The sequence below is a fragment of the Lissotriton helveticus genome, chromosome 3_1 (genome assembly GCF_964261635.1).
Source record: "Lissotriton helveticus chromosome 3_1, aLisHel1.1, whole genome shotgun sequence".
Taxonomy (NCBI): Eukaryota; Metazoa; Chordata; class Amphibia; order Caudata; family Salamandridae; genus Lissotriton; species Lissotriton helveticus.
This window is the reverse complement of record NC_136061.1, coordinates 404,448,553-404,473,224: the sequence shown is the minus strand read 5'-3', so window position 1 is coordinate 404,473,224 and position 24,672 is coordinate 404,448,553. Positions and strand designations below refer to the sequence as shown.

Genomic DNA, 24,672 nt, shown 5'->3' with positions numbered 1-24,672 from the left:
AAATAGACACCACAATGGGGACGTTAAAGGAAGTTCCAGCACGGCATGGACTCGGAAGACTTTGCTGTGCTGGAACTTCTGTGCATGGACACAGGGGGGCACATATTGTGCCACTCTGTGTGTATCTACAAGGCATGAGGCACCATGGAGCCCTGCAAGACCCCCTTTCGTTCATCTTGGCCACAATTTTCATGGAGGAAAGACCTCCTTGAAATCAGTGGCGTAGATGAAAGTCGTAATATGCTTGGCGGGACGGCATCGGTTCTGCAAAGCATATACATGCCTCTTGACTGCCACACAACCACCAGGGACCAGCGGTTCCTTGGCGCAGTTAGCAGTCCCATGCCCGCACAACCACTAGAGTGGGAATTTGGCACTCGCAAGACCAATACCAGGAGTCTGGCTACTTGTAATTAGGCCCTTGGACAGAAGTCTAGAAAATATTGAAAACTAATTGTTCAATGACATCATATGTTAACCAAACAGATAAAAATAGTTTACTTCATGCAAGTAGCTTTCATTCACTGCCACTTAAAGAACGTCTCTTGTACAGTCAAAAATGGAGACTTACAAATAACACAAAAACTGAACTAGAGTCCCATATGAAACACAAATGTATTGAACACGGTTATTAGGAACAAATACTAAAAAAGCTGTGGAAAAAAGTACAAAAAAGTTTCACAATATTCCCCTCAAAGTAACATCACAAAGACTGGAATACATTTAAAATGGGTGGCCACTTCAGAGAACTATTTCCAGAATAACCTTTATTTGCATATCAGCAATCAAATAACAAAAAAAGATTTGTGTATGAGGGCACTGGCAAAGGCCTGTGTGCAGCAGGTTAGCCACTATAGTGCAGCAGGTGATTCACAATATTTATGTCTAGCCTCCTGATGCAGATTTTCGCTGTGTGGATCCACAAAACGAGAAATGGCCAACCAAGGTAGGAAAAAGAAACAATGTTCACAAACTGCTGGTAATTAACTCCCTGTATATCAATAACATTTGATTATTTTTGTTTCTTAGGAGCAGAAACAAACAAGAATGATGTGCGGGCCGACATGACACCTTTAATTTATAACAAAAGTCCTCTCTCCATGTTGGCCAGAGCACAGTTGTCAGAAATTTGCCATAGAGCAAGTGGTCATACCTAAATAAGGCAGGCGATTTTCCACAAGCTAGGTGAAGGCAGGGCCCGCCAGAGTTATAACTAGTGCTTAATTTGAGCTGGTGCTAGCTGGTGGGCCCATTGATATTCTTTTTTGGGGACCGGTATTTATTTTTCCTCAAGAGACTTTGGACCAGAGCATGGAGGAGAAAAACATAAAACAGGGAATTATGGGGGAAGAGAAAGACAGAAAAATGTGACTAAGTTAGAATGCAGAAATTAAAAAGAACCTGTGGAGTGAAATAAAGATGAAGGGAATAAAGATTCAGCATCCTGACCTTTGATAGTACCAGCCGTAGGCTTCTGAGGAAAACTGCATTCCTCTGCACTTATTATTTTGCAAATTAAACACTTGTTACAACTACCTGTAGCTAATGTGATAACATCTTTACAATTTCTTGCATTTGCTGATCGAGCATTCTTGTTTCATTTTATTATACATTCTGTTGAGAAAGCATTGGATATGTGATATTGTATTCTTGAGTAATTAAATCTAAAATTCTGGAAATGGCATAAAGTTTCACTTAATAACATCTCTGCAAATATGCTGATAATAAAGCCTTGATGAAGTAATCAATTGAAGATATTGGAAGTAACATTTTTGAAGATGATATTGCTGAGTAACTGAATATGTTAGGCTAAATTTGTGCCAAATGATTAGATCTAGCATATTTTCCATTAAAAAAAAAAGTCTCTCAATTTTACGATTCCCTTTAATGCTGCTACCTTCAGTTGCCCATCCCATAGCCTAACCTAGTTTGACTCGCCTTCCATGGGGTTAGTAATTAGAAGGTTAATGAATTTGTTGTTCTTCGTAAAACTACATTACCTCATCACAAGTACCAACATGTTGCCCTTTATTTAAAGTCACGGAAAGCATTTTCATTCATATTGTAATTAGTTATTGTGTTTACGCCCTACTTCACTGCTGTTTGGATGTAGGCCATGTAGTGTTGCTTCAATGTTCATTGTTTATTAAATTAATCGATGTGTAAGGTCTATTATGCAACAAAGAAATAGCCCGTATACAATTATTTTTCCTTTTCTATATAGTTATAGGGCACTCCTGTTAAAAGAAAACTTTTAATTGGTTGCAGGTCAGTCATTTCAAATTGTAGTCCTTAACATTCACTGTTTCAAATTTGAATTTCTACTTTTTTAGGTACTAGGACCCAGATGTAGGTGGCCCAATACCGGTCGGTAACGGCCGAAATTACCGAATTTCGGCCGTTACCAACCGGTATTGGGCATTTGGGATGTAGGGGAGGATTCGGTAAATAACAAATCGGTATTTACTGATTCGGTATTTACCGAATCATCATTTACCGATTCGGTATTTACCGAATTGGTCAATAACATGTAGGAAGCACTTTGAAGAGTGCTTCTGTGCTTTAAGGATTTGTTATTTACCACTAACTATTAGTTGGTGGTAAATAACGAATACTTCCGTAAATGCAAATCATGCATTTACACCTGTGCCATGTGACAGACATACATGCCCTTAGGGCATGTATGTGTGCCACATGTGCACACAAGCACTATTCAGGGGTGCAACAGGGTGTCAAAGTGACACCCTGCCACCCTTGACTTTTACCCTATTTTACCGAATCGGTAATTACAGATTTGGTAATTGACATTCATTCCTATGGGCCTCCAGGCCCATAATAATGAATGGCAATTACCGAATCGGTAAATACCGATTCGTAAATACCAAATCTTAACGATTCAGTAATTTCTACCAAATTATTAGCTACATAGGATTTACCGATTCTAATATACCGAATCGGTAAAATTCAGTATTTTAGAATCGGTAAATCCTATTTACCTACATCTAGCCCTAGATCTTTGAAATACATTTTCTTTTTGCTCAGCAGTTCCATAAGCATACCAGCACACGACGAATTATGGATATTTCCTGAGATTTATGCTCCTGAATGGCATAGACGCAGTTACCTGGTAAGCGAGACTGGCAATGGCACCACCATAAAAGCCGATCAGGAGCATGATGCTCTATGGAAACCACAATATTTTAAATGTCAGTCACTTCTAAGCATTTTCTACGCATAGTTGAAAACATAATTACACGTGTTTTTTCCTCACCTTTAGTTTGTTGATACATTTTCTAGATTTTAAGTGATTACAGATTATCAAAGATTGTTAGATAAAGAATGTACATGAATTGATGTTCAGACTACTTAAAGGTACATTGTGTGAAAGATATGACGGGTCATCATGGTCGCCTCAATCATTGTGGCATGGTGTTGGAATACAAATGTGATGGATTGTCACATGAGATGACATTTGTTTCAAACTTTATCGCAGCTCCATGTTTTCATTTACACATCTATGGCCCAAGGAATAAATGATCCAGGATCATCTTTAGGAATCTGAAAAATAATTTTAAAAATCATTAAATACTTCGAGCGAGTAACAATGTAAAAAACTGGGACTATCTGTATTGCTGCGAAGTGGAAAACCCTTCAGACAGGTTGACTGGTCACCTTTCTATTGCTTTTTGTTGTATTTGGGTGAAAATTGGTTCTAATGAGGTGAAACATTTGCCCAGATAGTGTTAGCGTGTGTGAAATGTCAAAATAATAAAGCAATACTATAACGAAATATGCAGCATTATGCCTCATAACTTGCCTTTTCTTGTTGCATAATTCAACCCTGCTGCATAATTTAGTCCTCTCCTGAAGCATAATTCCAGCGGACCTGACTATGGGCAAGGCAGAGGTGGGCGAACCAATGAATTAACAGGGACAGCTGAACCTGTACACGAGCTGAGCCTTGAAAATATGAGGCATGTCAATAACCTGACCTGGAACACCCTCCCTACCCACACAAGGCAGACCCAAGACCTACTCGCCTTCAGAAGACTCCTCAAGACCTGGCTCTTCGAGCAGTATTAGCGCCCCCTCTCCGCCTCTGCGCTTTGGGACCCTCACGGGTAAGTTGCGCGCTTTACAAGTACTCTGATTGATTGATTGAATAATGCAGCACAGATTATGTTAGACTATGGTAAGGTGTCTTCAAGATTCAAACAGCTAAAACACACAGTAGCACCTCACCTAGGTATATCAAATTATATGCAAAGTATGTAAAAGTAAGACTTTGTAAACATGAACTGAGAAACGCTCCTGATTTACTGGGCCTCTTGGTGCGACGCCTGCCACGAAAAGGTACCTTTTCATGCTTCCCTTTTGTAATATATTTTGGTCCTTAAGGTAAGAGCACGCTCCAAGGGATTTCAAAGTTGGGATATGTACGGGCTAACAACTAATCGAAGTCCTTGGAGTAGCTGTCAGCTAAATGCACTCTGCACAAGTCCCAATGTTATTAGTATTTGCAAGTTTCAAGTACAAGTTTAAATACTTTATTCGACAACATTGTCATAAAAGCATGTTTCCCTAAGCTAAACAGAATAAATACTACGCTAAAGTTTTAAGAACAGAATAAAATACTTATTAAATATCATTCATTTTATACAGTGTTGGCGAATATTTTGATTTGTATAATTCATACGTTATAAAATCAAATCACAGCACAAGGCCTTAGCAAGTTGAAATTGTCATTACAAATGCATTTCCCATAAGTATTTGCAAATGTGCAATGCTCTGTGTGCATTGAAAGAAACACTAGAAGCTTGGTAGAAAGGGTATCTTCACCGCATCCATGTCACTGATCATTAACACTAATGAGCCACTAAAAGATCTGAGAAACTGATAGAAACGTGCCCTAAGCAACCTTGAAGAGAGGACTGGACAGAGGTCAAAATGGCCTCAAGATGTCTAGCTATTTCTTAGCTCCTCAAGCTAATACAATTCAAGAATATTCATAGAACTATGGTCCCAAGAAACTCTAGCATGTGGGGAGAAATCTGTAGGAGAGAAGGGTCTGCTTTCCTATGGTCACCCCACTTTTTGCTATTTGCTTCACTGGTTTTCGACTTAATGTGGTTGTGGGCCTGCTAATCAGACCCACAGCCCTGCTGTTCTCTCTCTAAATTCACAACCATGTACTTTAGGTACATCACCAATTGGGATTGGGTCACCTTATGAGCCCCTGTACAGAGTACCATAGGTACCCAGGGCATAGGTCCATCCAAGGCCTACCAGGGGCTGCAGCATATCTTTTGCCACTCCTGGCTGGCCATCCAAACTGACACAACTGGCTGATCACTCAGCTGGGGCAAGGTCGTGTAATCATCCCTTGCTTAGATATAGTATACCTATGTCTAAACCTGTATCTGGACACATATGCACCTATAAGTCACTCCTATGGCAGGCCTTAACAATCCTGGAGGCAGAGTGCTTGGTTTTATGTGAGATGGTGCTCTAGCATTAGCTGAGCCTGTCTGCAGCTTTCGGAACCATGTCCTTATAGCTGTTCTAGGATATTGCCATACCATATACTCTTAAGTGCATTATGAACCTCGCGGTTAAATGCTATCTTTGGTTTGGCTTTATCGAAACATGTTGTGTAAGGTGTCATACGCTTTGGAATACTACCCCCTCGCCAGTCCTGGCGACGGGGGTAGCATTCAACCCTTCTAGAGGGAGAAGACATGTTACTTTCCTTAAACGCGGTTAAAATCAACCAAATCCTCAGCATCACAAAATGAATGCTGCTGCCACAGACACAAGTCTGGCCTCCTGCTGCTGACCGAAACTCCGGCAGGGGAGGCCTGGACAAAAGGTTTCCTGTCACAGGGAGGTGCTAACACCACCCCAGACAGGAGATAGTGGATTGGGGCAGGGAGGGCTGAATGAAACTAGACACTGCCAGGGGCACACCAGGTGTCCCATGCATAGCCCAGTTCAAACCGGTGCTGGGGCACTTCAGCCCCAGCTCTGGCGCGAAACTGGACAAAGGGAAAGGGGTGTAACCACCCCCTTCCTGGGTCCCACCCAAAGGAGGGACCTAGCAGGTAATCCAGCCCCTTGATTTGGAATAAAGGTAGGAGCTGTGTCCATAGACTTTAGATAATCCTGAATGAAACTTTGAAACGGAACTCTGGACCCTTCGACATCCTACTCGACGTAGAAGACTGAAGATTCACCCTTGTGGTCAAGGAGTGACCACCCTGTGCAAGCAGGCACCATCAAGCGCTCCAAGGTTTGCTTTGTTGTTGCTCCGGCCAGAGCTCGAACAACAGAGACCAACAAGAACTAGACTCCCAGACATCCAACAGCCCGATCCACAGCCACAGCAAAGCTGAGACGTGGGACCGGCCATCTTGGAAAGCCAGCAAAGTGCTTCCTGTGCAGCTCCCGTGGCATCCTCGAAGCTGTGCATTGAGGATTGAGAAGTCCCAGCCCCGAGCAGCTTTTGCACCTCAGATCACCTCTCCACACTCACCGAGTGCTGCGCGGGGCCCTTTTGCATTTTCCTGCCCGATGCATCTGTCCGGTCACTTGCCCGTTGGCTAGTGTCCTCTGCGACGACGAAACCTGAAATCTACAATGCTGGTCTGGTTGCTCTAGACTGGGCCTTGCTCCCCTAAAAAGGAGCAGCCCATCAGACCTTGCTGGTCTGACCCAGAAGCCATCTTTGGTTCCTGCGTGGGTTGCATTTGCCAAGGCCTGTTGACTCTGAATCGAGATCCGACACCGCCGACAGCGAGAGCCTTTGTGGGACAGTCCGTGTCCACCACCTGGTCTTCGTCGATACCTCCTGGTCCACGTGGCAGCGGAGACAAGCTTCATGACATCACCTGATCGCAACCCGACATCGCCTGGTTCCTTCCTGGTTCCTTTGTGGTCACTGGCTAGTGACCCAGACTCTGTCCCCTCCGCTTTCAGGTACTCTACATCTTTGATCCACCCTTGGATCCACCCGGACTCTTCTCTCCTGGTCGCCTGCAGCATCTTTTCTCCAAGGCTCCATAGAACTCCACAACGAAACCCGACACACTTTGACACCTATGCACCCACTTCCTGTGGGTGAGGTAACGCAAGTACTACGGTGCTCCTGTAGAGATTTACATCCCTAGTGTCCTAGTTTTAAGTGGTTAAGTTCTAGTCCAGTCGGAAGACTTCCAAATCTGCAACTTTCTAACTTTTACGCACCATTGGCTTCTATTGGTGCACGCGTGTGCATTCAGACACTGCATCCTGTGGGCCTCCCACGTCCTAACTGCTGTTAGTTCAGTGTAGCCCCAGCGATTCTCAAGGCCCTAGGCCTTACCATTGTTCGTGACGTGGTTCTTATACCACTATTTTAGTATATGGTTTTAGGGGCCACCAGGGCCTATCCATATTTGTGCAACTTTTGTATGTTATATGAAGTTCTTTGTTTAACGCTTGTGCCTCTGCCCTCATAAAGAGTACAGAGGATTATTCTAGTAATAAATACATATGTTTTATAATATATAACTTGTGTGGTGTCCTTTCATTTGGTATTAAAAGGGATTGCATATGGTAAAACAGCTGGCTTCACATGCCCTCTTGAGTTTAGCCTAAGACTGCTTTTGTCCATACTACCCCTAGGATAGCTGGTCTATAAGGTTGACTTACAACCAATCACCATAAGGGTCATTTGGACTGGTGCAAGGTGCTCACTAGAATAGTGAACATCATATACCAGGCCAACTTCTCACAAAATCGTCATCCAAGCTGCCCACGATGCAATTCTGCTATGGGTAACATTTTTCATATGCTATGGGAATACCCCACAGTGGTATGATACCACAGCCAAATACACAAAACACTGGAAGTGATAGTTGGACAATTGACAACTCTACACAAAGCAGTGATCCTTGCTGTAAGGGGGGAGTGGGAGGTTACGTGTGGATCCTGCACTCTGGTTGTCATGGGAATGATGGTCACCCAAATACACATTACACGCCACTGAATTTGAGATGTAGCCCTACCATATGGAGAGTTGCTGAGAGGTGTAAACTACTCTGCAAAAGTGGATGAGATGGTGTACAACGCAATAGGCTTGACAGAAAGTATCAGAAGATCTTGGAACCATGGTGGTGCTACTTCCAAAATGTACTGCCCGATATAATACTTTATGGTGTAACTTTAAAACACAACACTATTGCTGCTATACTGTACATTATGGGTCAGTATGAGGCATGTCATAATGAAGCTTATGTGCTGTGTATGTGCTTTGTTTGCCTAAAACTTTGCCAAAAGAGTTATAAAAAATAAGATTTATATCGAGGAAACGCATACGATCAGTACTCAGTGTAGGGAAATGCTACAGTTAGGGACAATGTTTATTTTGGTATCACCACATATCAGTGGAAAAACGTGGAAGTCCTTCACCTCCCTTTGAGTAAGGTTACATTCCCACATAGATCACTTAAATACGTGTATAGTGACTGTGCGGATCACATTCCCCAGAGATCAAGTTGACTGTGACAAAAACCTGCTCTTGGAATGCTTCAGCTATTCACAACCATATGTTGTGCTTGACTCCACCTCTTTAGGCACCTCCATCCTTACAGCTGATCCATCTACTGGGCCTGTCTGTGAGGAGCATCCAGCACCAGGTGGTAACTGGGGGTTAATATACTAAAAAATGCACATATTTTCCTGCCAGAGTCCTCTCAATCTCTCCACAGTCCCTTCATTCTCCATTCACAGGAATTATGATCTCTTATGCAGCCATCAATAATCTGCAGCTTATTATCTAACTTAAGAAAAGTATCTGACCTCCCATGAAGCTCACCCCCTATCTCCTCTTTCACAATATGGCTATTATTTGGGTTAATCACGTCACTTCTCTACCCATCCACCTTATTAGGGGAGTCACGGACATGTGCTGGCTAAGTTGACACCACCCTGAGATCTCTGGGATGCCAAGGGTTTATGGTTGGGCTCTGGAGGAACTTTTCAGGTGTCCATAGAAAGCCAGAGGCCAAGCTGTTTCCAGCGGTGGTTCAACAAAGCAACAAAAGGAAACTTCAAAAGCCTGACTTAGCTACGTTCAGAAGTGCCAGTCCATGTATAATAATTTTGCAATATCTCGATTTACTTTAAGGTTTGAACCATTTCTCTCAGGTGAATAGAGGCAATCATTGAGGTATGTTAAATGCATGCATTATCATTGCATTAAGTACACACCATAGCTGTGAGGTGATCTCCGCAAGCCATCCGAACTCGCTCTGGTGTCAGGGGGCTGTTGAGTGTGAGAGCCGGGCTTAGCCCCCTTTCTTTTCGTGCAGCCACCACTGCATCTTTTAGAGCAAAGTAGACCGAAGAACCCAGGAACAAAGCTGGTTCACCAATGCCCTGGAGAGAAAGAGAGAAGGTTAAGAATCAGCTACCAGCGAGCAGTTCAAGAGCAGGTACAAACTGAATGCCAATAACTAGCACAGTCTGTGCCCTAAAGTTTCTTCATTTATAAATTAGTGTTGGCAGTTAAATCGTGCTCAGGATAATCTACTCTCCTCTCGGCAAATCAACAGCAAATGTAAATGAAAGCCAGTCAGTATGGAATGTACCGTAAAACCTTTTGAATCTGAGATTGCGCGTGTGGTCTCCTTTATAGACATTAACCAGTCTCATAATTTACTTAATAAAATCCAACCTTCACCCTTGCTGCCTTTGCCTTAATATTATTTTTGGTCTCTTGTTTGTAATATTAAAACTTTTTGAGCAAAATTCCCCGCAATATCTGTAATTCTAAGCATCTGAGCACCTAAAGGAGTGGAAACTATGCAGTTACGGGATACATTAACAAAACTGTAAATTCCACCATAATGGTGGAATCTCCAACATTTTAAGTGAGCTAAAATGGTTTTCGGCCCACACACTGCACTGATTAGGACTTTAACTGTACACAGCGCTTATATATAGAGAACCCCGCCTACCTTTGGCCACGTATTTCTGGGTGCTCTAGTGATATAAAGACCTACCCTTTAGACTGTTGTGTTCCCATCTTCTATTTAATGTGTGTCAAAGACAGCTTTGAGAAATATTCAACAGCTTCCAACTCAAATATCTGGGGCCATATTACAGAAGTGCCCCGGGAGCGCACCAGGTGTTTGCACCGGCTTTGTGCGTCCTCGGGGCACTTTAGTGTTACAGAAGCAGTCACAAACTCTTGTGCAGCCCCTTCTGTAATGCAGATCGCACTGGTGCATATTTAGCGCCAGTGCTATAATTAGAGAGTGTTCCCTCATATGCATAGGGGGTGTGGCCCCATGCAAAAGAGGGAATCTTTCTGCCTTTGTGTCTGTGCTGTATTACCGACATGGGCGCAGAGGCAGACATGCCTTTAGGAGGCGCACTGAAAGTGCACCACAAAAAGGTGGCACACTTTCAGTGCGCCTCCTAAAGGCAGCCCTCTGGAGGGATGAAAGGGAGTCCTAAGGACCCTCCAGGCATCCCCCTGCAGGTGGGTGAAGTAACTCACTGCACCTGTCTGCAAGGGGCTCTCTAATTCCTCATAAAAGAGCAGACGGGTTGCTGCCTGCACAAAGAAACACGGACCAGCTTTCAAAGAGCCGCTCTGTATTTTTCTTAAATGCGCTGCCCTGGGGGCAGCTCGAGTTCGTGGTGCCCTGAGGGCACTGCATTCAACATAATATGGCGCACTTTCCCTGTCTGCACCCAGCGCACCTGCTTAAAGGTGTGCAGGGGCGTAAACAGGAAAAGTGTGCCCTATCTGTAATAGGGCCCCAAAAGGGCTCTGATACCACAGTTCTTAGTGCATGCCAGGGCCCATATTACAGAAGTGTTACAGGGGTGCAACAGGCTTTAACGCCCGCTTGGTATGGCCTCAGGCACTTAGGTATTACAGAAGGTCTTGCAGACGCTTGTGCGGTCCCTTCTGTTATACAGATAGTGCTTGCTCACATGTTGAGATGGCACTATCTCAAGAGGGAGTTCCCTTATTTGCATGGGGGAGTGGCCCCATGCAAATGAGGGATTCCCTTTGCCTCTGTGCCCGCGCTGTATTATTGATGCTGGCACTGACAGTGCACCGCAAAAAGGTGGCACACTGTCAAGTGCGCCCCCTGATGGCAGCCCTCTGTAGGGGGTGCTATAGACCCCCCAGACAGCCCCTTTCAGTTGTGAAAGGTACATAAGCGACTAGAGAGACCACCGGGCAGACCAATTGTGTCTGGCTGCGGTTCAATTTTGGAACCACTAAACCAATTTATTGACCATTTTTTACAGCCATGGGTCCCCAAAACAAAATCTTTTGTGAGCGACAGCATGCACATAATACAACTATTGGAAGGCCAGACATTTAATAGCCAAAACCAGATATTGGTTACCATGGATGTGTCATCATTATACACATCAATTCCACAAGACAAAGCAGTAGAAATAATCAGAAAAACGTTGGATTCAAGACCTGGACCACACTAGATCCCCACAACCTTCCTGATTTCATTACTAGAAATAGGGATGAAAAAGAACTATTTCATGTTCAGAAGACAGTTCTACTACCAATGCAAGTGAGTAGCAATAGGAGCAACGTATGCACCTAGTCCGGCAAATATCTTCATGGACAGCAACGAAGAAGAACATTTATACAGTCATTCAAACCCTTACCTGAACAAGATTATGGTTTGGAAAAGATACATCGATGATATGATAATGATATGGTCTGGCGAAGAAAGTGAACTGATGGAATTCCACGCATGACTGAACAACAGAAGTAATGATATCCAATTCACAATGACAAGCAGCAAGGAAGCAATAGATTTTCTGGATCTAACATTCAAAGTAGAGGATGGCTTGCTATATTGTGACCTATACCGGAAGCCTATGGAGAGAAATATGCTGCTGATGTATGGTTCACATCATCCCCGCAATTTAAGGGATAACTTGCCTTACGGACAATATTTGAGGCTAAAAAGAAATTGCTCCCAGAGAAAGGATTTCTTAAAAGAGTCCGAAGGAAAAAGGATACCTACCGGCCTACTGAAACGTGCCAAAAAACGTGCTTGTACTGCCCCCGGGACCAACTGCTGGAGGTCAAAGAAAGACCTAAAGAGACAAACAATACTGTCTGCGTAACAACTTTCAATACTAGGAGCAACGATATCAAAAAGATAATAAAGAAGTATTGGAATCTTGTTGCGAGTGAGGTACACACTAACCAAGAGCCGATGTTTGCTTTCAAAAGGGGAAGGAACATTAAGGACACTGTTGTGAAAGCCTTCCTATAACCACCCAAACAACAAGACCTCCCGCCCGTGACTGGGCATCACAGATGTGGACACTGTATAGCGTGCGACCTGTGCCAGGAGGGCCCTGACTTTACATATAACAACAGAACATACAAATTGCCACACTTTACTAACTGCAGCAGTTCCCATGTGATATATGCAATTCTCTGCCCCTGTACCCAAATATGCGTTGGCCAAACAACTCAGAAAGTCAAAACCAGGATCCTGCAGCATATGAGCAGAATAAGGTGCAAAACACTGGGGGCACCGTTGGTTGAACACTTCACTACACACAAGCAGGCACCTGAAGATATGAAATGGTGGGCCATAGAGAAGATCTGCCCAAATGCCGGGGGGGGGGGTCCCTCGCCACGTCACTTAACTACAAAGAGTGTAGATGGATCCATTCTCTTAACTCAGTGCAGACTAGGTTGAACAAAGTGGAAGAAACTGCCAGACAAATGGGACAGCTGTAGTTGAATGGGTCGACCACACCCTTGAGCTTAACTTGAATAGTACAACACTTGTTCCATTGACACAGCATTCCGAATGTTGGATCCACACTGTAAATATGTGCATCCTGGACTGTTACTTCAAGTCAATTGACCCTTGGGCGCAGTCACACTGTAATATTTCCACTCCGAATGTCAAACTTACCCACAGCTCATATGTGACACCTAACCGACTTTGTAAAAATTAAAATTCACACTGAAGGTATTTTTTGTTGACTAGTGCATAGCCTATTTGATTTGTATCAGAATGGCTTTACAGAACCTAAAAAAATCAGTATTTGTACGTGTCTTAACTACAGATATATTCTATTTGTGATGGAATAGCTTTGCAATACCGTAACAATAATAACATTCTCACTCTACATGTCCTAACCAAGGACTAAGCACACCACAGACCTTCGCCAGCTTATATGTCAATGTAAATGTTTTCACTATAATTTTGGAAATAACTATGAATTCCATGTTTTAATGTCACTTCACGCACTTCGTGCATTCTCAAATCTGTGTACAATTGTACCTTGTGACACACTGTAAATATTACGTCCGCATGTATATATTATATATTATAAAATCTTTATAAATCCGGCTGATAGCCACCGGGAACATTGGCCTGACTAGGTCACATGTCATAATTAAGTATCGGGTATGCTACAGATGAATGCACAGTGCACTTTATTTGTGCTGGCATTGCTTTGGAATACAGTAGCAATAATAACATACGCACTCTACGTATCTTAACCAAGGACTAAGCATGCAACAGAATTGTGCCAGGTTATCTTTAAACTTAAATGTTTGCACTAGAAATGCTTTCTGAAATGCTCTAGTAATTGGATGCGAAGCGTATTGAAATATCTTTGAATTCCGTGTTTTAATGTCACTTCATGCACTTCGTGCAATTCTAAATTTATGTATAATTGTATTTTGTGACACACTGTAAATAGTACCACCACAGCTATTGAACTCACAATTCCTTCCAAATGAATTGTTTCGTGCTTGGCTGACCGCCACCGCGAACACTGACTTGTCCCGGTACGTCAGACGATGTGAATCAGTTACGCGTCCCTGCCGGCGTAACGTCCTCGCGCTTGCTAAGCAGGATTAAACTTGTCCCGCTTCCAAGCCCCAGCTACCACAATTGCGAGCGTGGACGCGGCAAAAAAAATCAAAACACCCGTGCGCCAAAGAAATTGACACGTTGATCTTAAAGGTGAGCAGACTGCCATATGAGAAACTACTTCCCTATATTATTAGTTGAATCCCGGGATGGAGATAATTAATTCACATTCTCCTTCCTACAGACTACGTCTTGTGTTTGAAGTTGCTACCCACAACATTGATTGAGTACCCTGTGAGTTGATCATTACGCTAACTCACCACCATCCACAATTGAGGTGAGTCTTCCACCCACCACCATTAATCCTGACCCATGAGGGAAATTGAGAATGGGATAGTAATCTTATGACACTGAATGACGGGAACAACAGGCTCCTACTACTACCCACAGCCTTGAAAGTGACACTTCTTGAGCTATTTTCCGGTGAGCCTGTCTGGGCTTTTTTAAGGTGAGTTCTCACCGCCTTAAGTGCTACACCATCGTTTTGGCACTTCTCCTCCCAATCCAAACCTGACCGTTGATCATTATAATCAACAGGCTGTTACCCCCCTACCAAGTCCTGATGAAGACCCACATTGACCTTCCAACAGTGCAGATCCAGGGTTAAAACGTCGACATTACAATATTTGGACCAGCTATAGGACTCTGCAATGAGACTCGTACATTTAGTCCGCAGAATTACCTGAAATATCCTGTATCTTTGGCCAACTCTCTCTCCACCTCCTCTCCCCCCCAATCACCTTTGTATATTTACACCTTCACAATATCACTGAGCACTAAATGTCACCTTCTTCACATATTATGTGTCACTATGTGCCTTTAACAGCCATGTAAATATTGAAATAAGGGTATTTATAAATGATGCTATTTATACAAGTTTTTGAAATACCTCATATGGTTTGGATTCGGATTTCTTTTGATTAACTTGTCTAAATGTGAATAGTTCATTGAATAGTCAGAGAAATCTGAAGAAATAGTATGCACCCGACAGAACCAATTGTGCATATTTTTTCATTATTGCCCAGGTTCTGAGGGATACTGGGTTACCCCATTGTAACTAAACTGCCTTGTTCACATCTAGCCTCTCGGACCAGCCCTGCACTTTCATACCACACTATTCATTCTAGTTCTCCATATCACCACCTGGGGTTCCCCATGGGCTTTCCAATTCCTTGTAATTTCCCGCTTTGCAAGAATAAAAGCTAGGTTCTTAAACCTACTCGTGGCTTTGGTTTTAGCAGTATGTCAAAACCAGCTTAATAAGATAAGCAGTGTTCTGGATGGCAGGGGACCTCCCTCTCAATAACCTCAGTGAGCACACTAGTGACTGTCTCCCAGTAGGCAGTCAGCGTCGGGCAATACCAGATCGGGTATATAAATTCTTCTCCTACCTCTACACATCTTGGACACTTCGCACTCATTGTATAAAAATATCTATTTATACGCCCAGAGGTGAGATATGCCCTATGTATAACATAGAAATGTATACTTTTAAAAAGGGGATTTCTTGAGATTAGGGTACTCTCCAATATACCCAACCAATCATCTTCGGGAATGAGGTTCCCCAGGTCTTCCTCTCATCTAACTCAGAGGGGCTGCAACATGCCCTCCCTTATCTTCTATGGGAAGATGAGGGCCTTAATGGTCTCCGATGACGTAACTATCTATTGACAACTCTTGACATGCCCACACCCCAGTGTTTATGTATTGCAGCTGTCACAGCTCCATGGAGCAGAAAGTGGACCAGAGGTAGATCTTGCCCTGATTGGAACTCTTCAAATGTGAGGAGTATCTCAGCTCCAAACAAGCCAATGTACGCTCCTGCAGCCACCCACTCCGCCAGTCCTCTCCAGTTGCCCTCATGTGGCAATACCTCTACCAGTTCCATGGGAATATCAGGTGCGTATAGGACTTTTGCACGTGTTTTCTGAAAGCATAGAGCCCAACATCGCAGCAGCACCTGAAATTCCATGGTATGCCCCTCATTAGGGCACCTGAGCATTATTAGCACTCTGATCGATCAGTGAATTTCAGGGACAAAAGGACCCAACTCCCGCCAGATGTCAGTCTGCCTGCCAACCACTGCATCAGCCGTTGGAGCTGTGCCGCCATATATTAAGATTCAAAGTCGGGAACAGCAGACCCTCCATCCCCTACCGGTCTCTGCAACGTGGCCAGAGCTACTCATCTGCGGCCACATTCCCATATAAAAGTAACGATAAGCGAATCACTCTCTGGAAACAGTGCCCGAGGAACCTACACTGGTAGTACCATGAACAAATATAATAGCCGGGGGAGCGCAATTCTTTATCAATAGTGCAACAAGGTCCGCAACTGAGAGGGGGAGCATCTTCTAAAAGACCATGCTCATTCTGAGAGCCCAGATCGCCTTCACACCATTCCCCTCAAGCAAGTCAATTGCATTGTGGAAAATCTGTGCCTCCAAATACTGCAAACATCGAGGGTCCCATTGCAGAACCATCAAACCCCCCCAGAGGGCCACGATCTACCAACGTAGGAAACACGCGTGATTTCTGCCAATTAACTGTCAGTCCAGAAATCCATCCGAATTGCTCCAGTAGTCCTGAAAGTGCCTGCAAGAGATGTATTTTGTAAAATAGATCAGAAGGTCGTCGGCATTTAGCGCAATGTGGTGGGTTCATCCACCTACCTCTATGCCCTGATAAGCATTCCTGGTCCTGGCGGCTGGCGTCAAAAAAATTTCTGCAGAAATATTCATAATAAGGAACATTTTCTAGTGATAAATATAGTTGTGCATCGACCAGCCCCTGGGAGCAAGATGCCTGCTGTGTGTGTGACACTTTGAAATGGGGAAAAATTCAACTGAAGCGTTAACTTCATGTTTATATGCATTACATACAACTCATCATTTTAATTTTCTCCCATTTCAAAGTGTCTTTACAAACAGCAGGCATCTTACTCCTAGTGCCTGTAGACATGGTGCCATATTTATGACAGGAAAATACAGTCATTTGTTTAAATGTGAGGAATTTAAAGTGAAGAAACATGCATCATAAAAAAATAGGACATAATTGGCTTAATTTGAAGTAGAGAAAAACATTCAGACAATGTTTCATAGAAACATTTTCTTCCCTTTAAATTTCTCCCATTGACAAGAAAATTACTGTGTTTGTCAGATACAAATGTGGCACTGTGTCTACCAACCACTGAGAGCAAGATGCGTGCTGTTTGTAAATGTGACACTTTGAAAAGGGAGAAAATTCAAATGAAGAGTTAACTTAATCATTAAGTTAACTCTTCATTTTATTTTTCTCTCATTTGAAAACATTCAGAAAAATAATTTTGTTCTCACGCTCCAATATTGAATTGAGAACTACTTTTATTTAAGAGTTAAATACCTCAGTGCTTCAGTTGTGAACGTCTGTAACCCACATGCGTCATAAATCTGACTGAGCACTGCTCCTCATAATGCTGTGCTAGCTGAAGCGTGATAATAATGTAAAATAAACATAGCCTTTCCTTAACTTTAAACAGAATATGCAACAATCCTTTATCGCAATTCTTAGTTAAAAATAAACTCAAGACGGGGAGCTACTCTAAAGGTTTCTGCAAGCTACTGGTAGATCAGAAATGGGTGCTAAAATTATTTAACACTTAACAGCATATGAGCAATACGGCTTTCACCCAACACTTACAAACAGACTCATTGTCACTGTGTTGTATAGCGTTTTAGGACCCTAGTGTAATTTTCCCGATTCATGCCCTTATATAGGTATAATTCGCATTACCCTTATATAGGCATAGAAATCATTCCCATATTTAGACATAGCCCATGCAGCCCTAATACAGGCATGGCTACTTCCACTAGTTCCAAAAAGCCACAATGATTTCCTGGAAAACTCAGCTTCAGCAGTCAGGGACATCCCCTTTCTTGAATATTGATTTGTCCTAGAAATCATTGTGTTTTCAAAGAACTACCGTTCCTTGGTGACATTATTATGTCCGACTTTACGTCAATCCAGGCACCTTCAAGGTATAAATATGCCTACACTTGCCCTAGCAAACACACAGTGGTTTGGAGCAGTTTGACTATCTACTTGCCCAACGCATCTCGCTACAGCAAGTGCCGAAGGAAAGCCGACCCTCCAGCTGACGCACTGACAGAAAGGCTGCCTTTCTCTCACTGAGAATCCAGCTCCAGTGTTTCCAAGCTCCCTTTGCGGGGTGTTGGGAAATCGAGTCCCAAGACAGAGATACCAGACCTCCTTCATTCTAAAACCAAGGTACGGAGCTAATTAGACCATAAGAGAAATCTTGGATAGATTCTTGGCAAAGAAACTAAAACCTATGCTACACCATACGTACTTCTTCCCTCGTACTAGAGTTAGATTAGATACATTGGGGTAGGCGCATTTTAGAAGCACCAGCTGAGTACTTTTAGTCTTTGTTATTCATGTATGTACTTTATGGCTTAGAAACCATACAATACTTTTACAGTATTATTTTATACTACTCTTCTTGCTGTACGCATTATACTTCACAGCCAGTATTACGATTGTAGCAGTTCATTTCTTCTGTATGAGAAAGAAGACTGTTCAATAAATACTTTTATTGAAAACGCCCGTCTTCAGGGAGGCGAGAAGGCGCCCGTGAGGGACGCTTGAGCATACCTCTCTTGCAGACCCTGGCGAAACGAGCCCTACGATGAAGTGAAAGGCACGGTTGACGCTAGATTATACCGCGGCAGGTTTTGACTGATTCAGGATAGTTTGTTGCACGCCGTATCATTACTGACAGCTGTAGCAGCTTGGAACTGTTTGGTCGTCGGCGCCGGCTGAGTTCGAGTAAAAGCGCGCTGGGACTTCGACGCTGGTTGAGGCTGAGCGAGGCTGTTTTTCCAGAGAGTGGAGTTGGTGGATCGTGCTCCGGCTAATTGAGGCGGCTCCCGCTGGTCCCGCACGGTGCAGTTGAAAGTTTTTTTGAAGTAAGGAGCGAGGTAAACCTAGCGGTGTTCGCTGTTAGGATGCCGCCGAAGGGCTCTCGCACCAAGATGCGCGGACATATTGAACTCCCAGCTGGGGCCACTGAAACTGATGTAACGGCCGGACAGGTGAGGGGGAAAGCTGGGCAAAGTGCTGAGTCTAATGCGCTAGCAACCAAACTACAAAAATTGATAGAGGCGTCGCAAAATCAGGGAGCCAGCGGCCAGGAGAAGGGGAGAGCCACTGTTGGGGAAGGTGGAAAGAAAATACCTGCGCTGTTTGCAATTACTGCAGAAAGGCAGAAAGAAAGGGAAAAAAGGAAAAATCAAGTTGATGGGGCTGCCCCAAAGGATGAGGTAGTGATTAACGTGGGGGAACCTGGCGAACTGGACTCTGGTAGAGGCTTTCGCATGCAAAAGGGATCAGTGGCTGCTCTGGGTGTTGCCCCAGAGGATACTACGGATGAGCCTTTGTCTAATTTTTCGACCATTGTGGCTGCTGGTAGTGAATTGAATATGGAGGAAAATGTGCGTGGTGCAGTAAATATGGAAGTGGATTCTGGAGATTTTTTCTCTCTTTCCGAACACTCTGACTCTCCATGCGATGATTTGGCTGTACAGTACTCAGCCCAGCTTTCATTGATGGATGGGAGTGACTATGGCAGCTCAGTAGTGGAGGAACTTGAGGAATCAGAGGAAGGTCAGCTCAAGACGGTTAGGAATCTGGATTTGTGTTAAAAAAAGATACTAATGTGAAAACCCCGAATCAAGAGGTTCAAGTGGGTGTGGATGGGACTGAAGGGGGAGAGGTCTCTCTAGCATTAATCTATCGGTCCATTATGCAGCATAGAGATGAGACCAGGGAGGAGAGTCAAAGGGTGCAGAATTCATGCCGGAAGCTACAGAACTCTGTTAGACGCTTGGTGAAAACGCACAGAGACTTTGTATCCCGATTCAATGAAGTAGAGGCAAGGGCATCAAATTTGGAGGACGATATAGTACAACAGAAAACTATTGTGGAACGGAGTTTGGCTACGAAAGAGGACATGATCTGGAAACTAGCTGACATTGAGCATCGTGCACGGCGCAATAATTTGAGGATTCCTCAGGTCCCTGAGGGGAAAGAGGGGCAAGATCCAGGGGGTTTTGTTGTGGTTTTGTTTAAAAATGCTTTTCCCTGGTTAACCCGATGGGATTGGGATAAGGAAATTGAACGCGCCCATAGATTTCCCTTTAAGATTCGGCTGAGGCCCGGTCAGGAAAATAAACCTAGGGCATTGCTAGTATCTTTTAATAGCTTTTTGGCACCGGAGGAGGTTTTCAAGCTTGATAAGAAGGGGAAGGCTGGGGATGTGGAATTTTTTGTACGTCATGATTTGTGCCAGTAGTCAGTAGAGTTACGCTGGCAATTTCGCCAATTAATCCCGGAGCTACAGGCTAAGGGGACTTCAGTCTTTTTAATGTTTCCAGCCAAATTGAAGATAGTTTTTAAGGACCAAACCCGTTTTTTCACCAACACCGCCTCAGTGACAGAATTTGCACTGTCTATATAGCTTAGGTACTGATAGAGGCGGAAATGTTGAATTTGGGGAACATGTTTGTTTAAGTTTATAAACTTTATGGACAAGGTTATGCACTTGTCAGGTACTTTATTTTTTCTGGCATGAATTAGTCTATTGCTCCTAATTGCTTCTTTTTTTATTTAATTTTTGTGACTTTGCCAGTGAAGGACTCAGCAGGGGAACGCAAGGGGATGTGGTAGAGCTCGCATCTACAGGACTATTAGTCCTAAAGCCTCGTTTTTGGGGGGGAGGGGGTGTGAGGGGGTTAAGGGTGGGTGTATGGTGGGCTTGAGGGGAGGAAGGGGTAGGGGGTTAGGGGGAGTTGGGTAGCACTAAGGGGGTGTAAAAGGGGAAATATTCTCACAGCGACAAGTACAAGGTTCAGTTTTTGGATACAAGTGAAATAATGCATTGTTAGTGCTAAGTGGCAGCTTAGTTCTTGGTTTGTAACTTCTCAGTGGGTCGAGTATTTAAATGAATTGGAATGTTAAACGCTCAAATTAAAATCCGTTCATTGAATGTGTCGGGTCTTAATAATGTGTTTAAACGCCATAAGGTGGCTTCAGAACTACGGCACATTCGGCCAGACTTAGTATGCATATAGGAAACACATATTCCATGGGCAAAGAGTGGTATTCTGAATGAATTGGGATTTTCTTGAATTGTTACATCTGGCTAAACTAGCATGATTCGGGGGGTAGCTATTCTCGCCAGACGAAATTTGGTAACTGTTGATCGCAAACTAATGAATAAAAATGGGCGGTGGGTTATAGCAGAGTTTTGTTTGGAAGGTCAAAAGATCACGCTCTGTACTATTTATGGTTCCAATGTGGATGATGCAGGGGTTTTAGTCAAATTTAATGCAGAATTAGCTACATGGCCGCAACCAGTGCTGGTTTGTGGTGATATAAATATAAATGTTGTTAATCAAGCCTTAAAGGACGGCCCGATAAATACACTGGACGAAAGCCCAAAGTTTTTAAAGCACTTTATAATTTAGTTAGAGATCAGGGATTGGTGGATGTGTGGGGTAAAATGAGGAAACATGATAGCGCGTTTACTTTTTATTCGCACCCACATAAAAAATTGGTAAGATTAGATTATTTTTTTGCACCGGTTTCTTTATTAGTGGGTGCATCAATTCATGTATATCCAAGGATATCCTCGGATCACGCTCCAATTGTTCTTGAATTGGCTTTATGTAGAGGCAGATCTAAGCCCAATAACTTTACATTTGATCGGAAACTATGTGTTAATGACCAATTCAAGGACCATATGGGTAACTGGATTAAGGGCTTTTTTGGAAATAATAATGGGACTGCATCTGTTAGTACAGTTTGGGACACATGCAAGGCTTGTTTTCGGGGGTAATGTCTTAGTTTTAGTTTATGGCAGCAAAAGAAACTTAAAAAGGAGTTGGCAAGGCTTTATGAAGCATTGACGGAGACAGAAGGTTTGTTAACTAGGGGGATTGCTTCAAGTAGGAATTATATATCTGATTTAGAGAATAAGGTGTCTAAGGATCGAGCTAATGTTCTTGGGTTCTGGAGTGCAGAGAACGCTAGAAAATACTTGATTTCTAAGCGCCAAAGCCATGAATTTGGTGAAACCATTGGAAAACGTCTGGCTGTTCGATTACGAATGAAGGAATCGGCTCGTAATATTCAGGCATTGAGGGACACGAATGGGGTGTTGCACTCTGAACCTCACAAGATTCTTTCAACAGTTTTATACTGATTTGTATACTCAGCAGGGGACATTGCATGGGGAGAGGGATCAGAGATTGTTTTTTGAAGAAGGTTTGAAGCAATTAGATTCTATTTTCCTGGAACAATTGGATTCACCGATCTCTATGTCTGAATTAGAAACTGCAGTTAAAAGCTTGGCTCTAGGGAAAGCTACCGGGCCAGACAGGATTCCGGTGGAAGTTTATAGGTTGTTTTTTAATTTTGTTAAACATGAAATGCTGAAAGCGTTACACTTGGCACAGGCAGGACACCCTCTTAGATCTTGGTCAGAGGCTACGATTGCAGTATTTTGTAAAAAGGGTAAATCCCCTGATTTAGTAGGATCATACCGTCCAATTTCTTTATTGAACAGCGACAATAACATTTATTCTAAAATCCTGGCCAATCGATTGGCTAAAATTATTTCACCTCTGGTCTCAAGATATCAACATGGTTTTATTCCAAAAAGGGGCACGGTGGACCATGTAAATAAAGTAATAACTCTATTTGATATTGCAGCGACAGAAAAAAGGCATCTAGCGCTAATCTTATTGGACGCGGAGAAAGCGTTTGATCGCGTCCAATGGGATTATATGTGGCGACTGCTGGATAAAATTGGGTTTGGTAAGAAATTTATTGTAGCATTACAGTCGCTATATATGTCTCCCATGGCTAAGATTTCAGCAATGGGAAGGCTATCAGACCCTTTGAGTATAACCAGAGGAACCCGGCAGGGGTGTCCCTGTTCTCCCTTTCTGTTTGCCTTATATATCAACCCTTTTATAGAACTGTTGTCATATAATGTATCTATTCCCCCGTTTCGAGTGTTTGATTATTGTTTTTCTGTCTTTGCTTACGCAGATGATATAGCGGCAGCTAAAGAGAATCCTTCTCTTTCAGTTAAAGAGATAAAGCGATTAGCTAGAGAATTTGGTAGGATTACGGGCTATAAACTCAATGAGTCAAAAATGCAAATTTTATGTTCTGACAGTGTAGTATGGCAAGATGACCGGGTTGTGAAAGAGGTTACGTACTTGGGGATACAAATTCGAGCTTCTATGACCGAACTTATGGATGTTAACTGGAATGCGCTTGTCAGTTCAATAAGTCTTTATTTCGAAATAGAATTCATAAAAGACAAGTATACAATACATGGAATATTAATAAAACCATCATATCAGAAGAACATTAAAAAAGTTATTAAACAGTTGATAAAGACTTTACAATAAAAATGCCTTCAGACATTATCGATTATAAAACATCATCAATATTTAAAACCATTATAAAATGTTGGGATTCCTAGTACGGATAATCCAATGCGCTTGTCCATAAAGTTAAAACTTCTCTGGACAGGTGGGATCGATTGTATTTTACTATTATTGGACGCTGTAACATCGTTAAAATGAATGTACTCCCTAAAGTTCTTTACCTCTTCCTGGTCAATACCTTTGGAAATATCAAAACCAAGATTACAGTACTTACAAGCCATCTGTGGGAAATTTATATGGAGCCCGGGGAGACCCAGACGGGCGATGAGATTGATGACTCTGCCTCTTGAAATAGGAGGCTTGGCGGTACCTGATTTTTTTCTTTATTATGTTACATGCTTTCTTTTGAAAATGAGGGTGTTAATTACGGGGGAGACTGCTGCTAATACTGCTATCGCTCCAACAATTTTTGAAATTCTATTAGGTCCACTTGCAATACAGTGTTTATTTATAGAACTGGATAGCAGTTACTATAAACGAACACGATTTAAAGTTTTGATTAGTGCATCTTAAGTGTGGAAACTAAATTTTAAATCGAATGTAATTGGGAAAATCTCCTATTATACTCCTTTTAATGCATGTAAGCTTCTACCAGGATTATTTGGTGATAACATTTCAATGGGTTGGAAGAGGAAGGGGGTTAGATATTTAGGCGATTTGTGCTCTGATACTGGGATCTGCAAATCATTTGATGAATTAACTACTCTATTTGGCTTTCCCAAAACTCATTTTAAAAAATGTTTGCAAATTAGAGACTATTTAGTTCGAACTAATGTTGATATGCGATCTAATGCAGTGGTAGAAGGGGTTAGAAGGCAGGTTAAAATTGGAGCTTTATATCAATAGTTGGTTGCGGACAGGTTAGATGATCTTGAAAAATTTAGCACTAAATGGTATGTAGCTTTGGGAGATACAGATTTTGTGAATGAAGACCTTCTTATGATGTCTAGAGAAACACTAATGTCAGCAAATTTGAAAGCTCAATTTTTTTAAGGCTTTATTGGATTTATATTATACCCCTGCCGGATGGCCAAATGGGGGGGTGAGTACAAATGAGAGTTGGTCTGAGTTACAGGTATTTATTTATTTATTTATTTATTTATTTTTTACACTTATAATGCGCACAGATACCCACAAAGGGTTTCCCGGTATATTAATATCATACAGATCTGTAATATTTAGTTCAACACATAATCACCATCAAATTCGAAATGA

At 42.6% G+C, this 24,672-nt stretch overlaps 1 protein-coding gene across 2 annotated transcripts in view; it reads right to left on the bottom strand.

Moving 5' to 3' along the window:
* Positions 1-718: 718 nt before the first annotated feature.
* LOC144822536 (aldehyde oxidase-like) overlaps positions 719-24,672 on the bottom strand; it is a 578,143-nt gene continuing 554,189 nt past the window's right edge. For both annotated transcript variants that reach the window (XM_078680182.1, XM_078680181.1), the window contains exons 34-36: positions 9,250-9,417; positions 3,008-3,558; positions 719-2,336 (exon numbers count right to left, since the gene is read on the bottom strand). In XM_078680182.1, the coding sequence (XP_078536308.1) occupies positions 3,508-3,558; positions 9,250-9,417 (219 nt within the window). In that variant the 3' untranslated portion in view covers positions 719-2,336; positions 3,008-3,507. The remainder of the gene's footprint in view (positions 2,337-3,007; positions 3,559-9,249; positions 9,418-24,672) is intronic.